The 5,940-nt window shown below is 40.7% G+C and overlaps 1 protein-coding gene and 1 long non-coding RNA gene across 2 annotated transcripts; both read right to left on the reverse strand.

Annotated features, from left to right (window-relative positions):
- Nucleotides 1-297: 297 nt before the first annotated feature.
- LOC140547005 (uncharacterized) lies at nucleotides 298-1,578 on the reverse strand. The gene is made up of 3 exons (XR_011978378.1): nucleotides 1,419-1,578; nucleotides 767-1,202; nucleotides 298-640 (listed from the first exon to the last, which is right to left on the reverse strand). It is a non-coding gene; the product is annotated as an uncharacterized lncRNA (long non-coding RNA).
- Nucleotides 1,579-2,652: 1,074 nt separating this feature from the next.
- LOC140546672 (uncharacterized) lies at nucleotides 2,653-4,079 on the reverse strand. Its single transcript, XM_072670056.1, has 3 exons — nucleotides 3,593-4,079; nucleotides 2,837-2,979; nucleotides 2,653-2,757 (listed from the first exon to the last, which is right to left on the reverse strand). The coding sequence occupies exons 1-3, from the start codon at nucleotides 4,077-4,079 to the stop codon at nucleotides 2,653-2,655; spliced, it is 735 nt and encodes a 244-aa protein (XP_072526157.1).
- Between the last annotated feature and the right edge of the window lie 1,861 nt (nucleotides 4,080-5,940).

The raw sequence follows: 5,940 nt of genomic DNA on the forward strand, positions 1-5,940 counted from the left end.
CAGGTTGTTATAGCTTCTGTTTAGCTGATCTCTTTCTCCAGCCAGGTTGCTATAGCTTCTGTTTCGCTGATCTCTTTCTTCACTAAGGTTCTGGTTGCTGCTCTTTAGCTGATTTCTTTCTCCAGTCAGGACTGTTATGTAAGAGATTTATAGTTTTGGGATTGGCCTGTTTTACAGCTCTGTACTTTTACTCTTAAAGGTCTGACCACAGTGTCTGAGCCTCTTTGTGGTTCAATAATAAATAAAAAAAAATTTTTCAAATGCCTTATACTTTATTCTACGCACTTTGGAGTTATCATTTGCAGTACAGTTTCATTTATTCAGTATCACATCAGACATACATATTTACAGCAACAAGCAGAGCACAGTCTTAAACTCTACTCAGTACATTTATGGCCAGAGCGACCTGCATTAGAAATATGTTACACAGGTAGAACAGTGTAGCGTTAGGAGTCTTGCCCAGGGACTTACTGGTGTAGCCGTGGTCATGACACGCAAGCTTGTAATAAATGTCACAACCTGGGAAACCTTGGTGTAAATTCACAGATACATCCAACTTTTTCAGAGCAGGGTACATCATTCCATACATGTTGTGTCCCAGCAAAGATAGAAAAAACATTCTCATTTCTATCACCAGAACCTAGGATTCATAGATATCACAAATAGCAGACATTAATTTCTTTATAGTCAGAAAATATTCATTTATTTATTTATTTGTCTGAATGTAGCTTCTCTAAAGAATAATAAGAGGCTGAGTCCGATTTACCTGATCTCTGTCTTTAGTCAGATTTTGGTAGTTCCTGTTTAGCTGCCCTTTTCTTCAGTTAGATTCTGGTTGTTGGTCTTTAGCTGACCTTGTTCTCCAGTCAGGTTCTTGAAAGAAGCTGCTCTTTAGCTGATCTCTTTCTTTAGTCAGATTCTGGTAGTTCATATTTAGCCGATCTCGTTCTCCAGTCAGGTTCTGATAGCTGCTCTTCAGCTGATCTCCTTTTTCTGTCAGGTTTCTAATGCTGGATAAGAGAGTCTTTCTTTCTGCAGTGAGGTTTCCACTCAGTGAGGAGATGGTTTGAGACAGACTGTACTGGCCTCACTGAATGTAGCTGTACTCAGTTATCCAGTCAGCTAAACAAGTCATCCAAATAAATCCAGTGAAAACAATGTGCCGTTTTGCTTGAGGTTTTACTCAGATGATTCTTGTGAAACTGTTAAATACAAAATAGAACAAAAATATAGAAATACAATGAGCTTTATACAATTACCTTAATTTGAATAAACCGTAAGGACAAAGCTACAAATAGAACTACATATGCTACACAGTATGGTTTGAGATACTGTAAACATCTATCAAGATATACAATCATCATGTCTAAATACCAAGGCTGAAAGAGAGATATAGTTTCTGTAACGAGACTACTCACAGATATTGCCACTTTTAGAAGCTGTTGTATGTGGATGGAGCAGGATCAACTATTTACACAAACAGTTCCAAGCTCTATACTAGGCAGCACTGAATTTACTTCCTGGTTCCTTATTAAACTTTATGTGCTGCACTTCCCTATGCTATGCACCAGGGGTCGCTCTAACCTGCAGGGTCAGAACACAGACTGTTGTTCAGATTGTTGTTCTCCTCTTTCATTAGAGCATCTGTGTGGAGAAAAGCTGCATTTCTTGATGTAACTTTCGCAGTGTATTATATGTGCTCAGGAATCAAAAGAGGAAATATTGCCGTTTGAAGCTAAAAACACTCACAGTGCATGTAGAGCAGTATTCTACATGCTGGACAGCATTGTACTGGACTGATGTGGGGAGAAAGTGCCATTTACCCATCCTGGAGAGAGAAAGGCCAATTGTGTTCTCTTGAGACCCATCTGCCAATAACTAGCAGCATACCCGGGAACCAGTGATTCCCTGGTCATAATCTGGTGACAGGTCCTTATTCCGCTGGCCCACTCGGCGCCCCTGGGATTCCATTATTTCTACACACTACAAGACATCCATGTAAATTACAATACAGTTTCAGTCATTCTGTCTGAAAAATAAAAAAACAGGTGGTACTGTAACTGACTCCATGCCTCGATTTCTGATATTGCAGCAATAGACAGAACACTGACAGAAACTCAATAATCAATGTATTTATGGCCAGAGCAACTTACAGTAGAATTATATTACACAGGTAGGCAAACGTAGCATTAGGAGTCTTGCTCAGAGACTCAGAGAGAACTGAACCCCAGTCTGCCATGGGAAGAACATTGGTGTTAGTCAATATGCTACACCAACCTCAATAGAGCAAAAAATCTGGAAATGCACTTGATACCTCTAATATGACAAAAAGATGCCTATACTGTGGGGATGATGTGAAATTGTACCACAACTGGCCAACATTACTAGAGTACTTTGGGAAATAACAGTGGAAATTCACAGACGCATTTAGCAGTGTCAGAGCAGCGTACATCATTCCAAAAATTCTGTCTCTGATCAAGCTTAGAAACAACAGCACAGTTCTCCTTTCCTTCATGATCACTGGGTTCACCTGTCCTCCAGAACCTTGAATTAAATAATAATATATAAATAATAAATAAATAGCAGACATTCCTCCATTATTAATATTATAGATTTATGATACACACTCACAGACAGTACAAGTTGTTATACTCACACAGTGGTCAGTGGTGACCCGTCCACCCACTTCCACTGCCCTTCTTTTTCTGTGTCACTCAGACCAATCCAGCCATATTCCATTTGCTTGTTGATGAACTCCTGGAGAACAGAGTGTAATTAGAGTAAGGAGATTTATCTCAGAGGTCAGTGTAGAGGTTCTTCTCTCTGCTCTTCTCACCTGTTCCTCTCGACTGTTTATGATCACCAGATCTGCTCCTCTGGCTCTGCAGTCCTGTCTGGCCTCATTCCAGTTCTTCCCCACAGTAGAGAAGTAGTAGTAGCTGCTGTTAAATGTCCTCCACTTGTCTGAATGTAACTTCTCTAAAGAATAATAAAGGACAGAGTCAAATTTTAAGAACGTGAGTACTTCCTCTACACACTGACAGAAAGTATTACTCAGATCTAGACCTGTATACATCCTGCATTATTTGCCAGCTGGTTGATTCAGTTCTGCTTGTATCCAGTAAAAAACGTACTTCTAAGTGACATGTTTCCATCTAGGCAACTCTAACTGTCTCATCCTAAGATCTGGTTGCTCATACACTTTTTAAATGCTTTTATTCAAATGTTTCCATCAAGAACTTGTGGAACTGTGTTAGAAAACGTGGAGATGAAAGGTCTAATCACTGTTGGAGATGTGTGGAAAGCAGCGAAGGACGTTCACAATGCTGATAGACACTCCTAGTAGATTTTTTTGGTGTGAATCAGTGACCATTACAAAAAATCAACACCTGAGTAATTCTGTTTGACTGAGTCTAATAATGTTTCTCAATTGTTTTCCATCAGGAAATCAGCAGATATTTTGCAGTTGATTTTGGTGTTTTTGTTTGACTGAGTCTAATAATGTTTCTTGGTCGTTTTCCAACAGGAAATCAGCAGATATTTTGCAGTTGATTTTGGTGTTTTTGCTTGTACTGGCAGCTGTTTCACTCACCCAGCCATTTCACTAAATCAGCATCTATGTCCTGCAGTAGAAGACACTCTTTACTCAAGGTTTTGTTCAGAGGATCTCTTTCTCCAATCAGACACTGGAAGCTGTTCTTTAGCTGATCCCTTTCTTCAGTCAGGTTCTTGTTGCTGTTCTTTAGCTGATTTCTGTCTTCAGACAGATTCTTGTTGCTGTTCTTTAGCTGATCCCTTTCTTCAGTCAGATTCTTGTTGCTGTTCTTTAGCTGATCCCTTTCTTCAGTCAGATTCTTGTTGCTGTTCTTCAGCTGATCTCTTTCCTCAGTCAGATTCTTGTTGCTGTTCTTCAGCTGATCTCTTTCCTCAGTCAGATTCTTGTTGCTGTTCTTCAGCTGATCTCTTTCCTCAGTCAGATTCTTGTTGCTGTTCTTCAGCTGATCTCTTTCCTCAGTCAGATTCTTGTTGCTGTTCATCAGCTGATCTCTTTCCTCAGTCAGGTTTCTGAAAATGGACATCGAGGTTTCTCTCTCTGCAGTCAGGTTTTTCTTCCAAGCAAGGATGGTTCTGTCTTTAGCCTGGTCCACGTTCATGTCTGCATTGGGAAGACATGATGTTTCTTGACTAAACCCTTACAGAAGAGAACATGTGCTCAGTACTGGAAGGAGAACCTTTCTGTGTTTGAGCCTGAAACACTCACAGTGCATGTAGAGCAGTATGTTTGTGGTCAGCAGGAGAACACACAGCAGCCCCAAACACACTGCAGCCAGTCTACTTCCTCTTCCACCGACTTCAGTTGAGTGACCTTTAAACACGATAATAGTAACTTAATAATAAAAGCCCATTAATAAACCATGAACTAATCATTATAAGACATGAAATGATGATTTGATGATGAGCAAACCCTTTCATTGTAAATTAATGAGCTGTTCAACATTGGTTCATGTTTAAAAATCACTGCTAGGTTGCAGGAAAGTACTAAGATGTAGAACCTGCTCACAGTAAGAAAGGCTTTCATTTTAAAGGTATAAGTTTATGCACTCCCAATTTACTTTACCTGTCTGCTGTGTCCGTCTCTCCCTCTCTGTGCTGGTCTCCTGAATTCTTACAGCATCTGCACTTTCATAAATATCCACCATCTTCTCCATTCGCTCTCCTCTGTCCATCTCACCCAGCTCAAAACTGCCCACTTCATCATAGATTAGCTCTGCCGCCATTCTCTCTGACTGACTTTACTCCCAGCTCTTGCTAACTTCACACTAAGTGGCCTCCTCTGCAGCACTCCTCTGAAGACTGAGGCGTCACTAGACTGACTATATTTGTGAACAGGAAATTATCACTGAAGAACACACAAGTGCTATGCATGTGACATTGACCAGGCGCAATGATAAGTGTCCGTCCTAACAGTAACAATACTCGTGTTTTTAAGGGTGCAAAATAATGCATCAATGCTGGTCCACAAAAGCTCACAGAACCTGCATACACTACCTGTCCAAACGTATGCAGACACTCCTTTTAATAAGTGAGTTCAGCTACTTTACGGTGCAATTACCACAGTATAACAGCCAGTTCTTGCTTATTACCCCTGGCTTTTGCATGCTGAGATTGTCCTCCCTTTCTTTGGACATTGGTACAGGAAAGTCTACGGTAACAAGGCCTGGTTACAGCTTTGACTAGGGCTTTCTCTAGTGGGCTGGTTTTTATCACTTTTGTAGGTATAAATATAACAATTCAGGACTGGTATATACATAATTGTTTGGTTTTGGAACTGACCCATTTTCCAGCTGAGGAGAAAACCTTGAGTTTGAGTGCTATAGTGCTCTGTACAACTGGAGGTGCACAGAACACCAGAGTTAACACCATCCAGTGACTTGAAGAACCCAAATAGGTACCAAAAAAGACCAAAGGTGACTGGAAATTAGAGAATTTGAGTTTATTCAGGCGACTGAAATGCTGGCACAGCTAAAGTCCACTGTTCAAATAAGACTTAGTGCTTAAAGATTCCCGGGTTTGGCAAGCTGCCACTGTTGGGCCTTGAGCCTTTACCCTCTCTGCTCCCCGGGCACTGGAGTTGGCTGCCCACCGCTCTGGGTGTGTGTGTACTCACTGCCCCTAGTTTACTAATGTGTGTGTGTACACTACCACAGATGGGTTAAATGCAGAGGACACATTTTGCTGTACAGTGTACAGTGACTAATATGTGCACCTTTTTGAAACCTGTAAAGAATACATTACAATACATGCATATCATTCAATGCTGCCAACTACAAAAGTCAGTATGGATACATAGATGCACAGTCCTCAACATAGTACACTTAGCACAACAGCTTAGCTCGACTCAAAGGGCTCTTAGTACCGATCAGGTTTTGGCCATTGCCA

The sequence above is a fragment of the Salminus brasiliensis genome, chromosome 24, assembly GCF_030463535.1.
Source record: "Salminus brasiliensis chromosome 24, fSalBra1.hap2, whole genome shotgun sequence".
In the NCBI taxonomy this organism is placed as follows: Eukaryota; Metazoa; Chordata; class Actinopteri; order Characiformes; family Bryconidae; genus Salminus; species Salminus brasiliensis.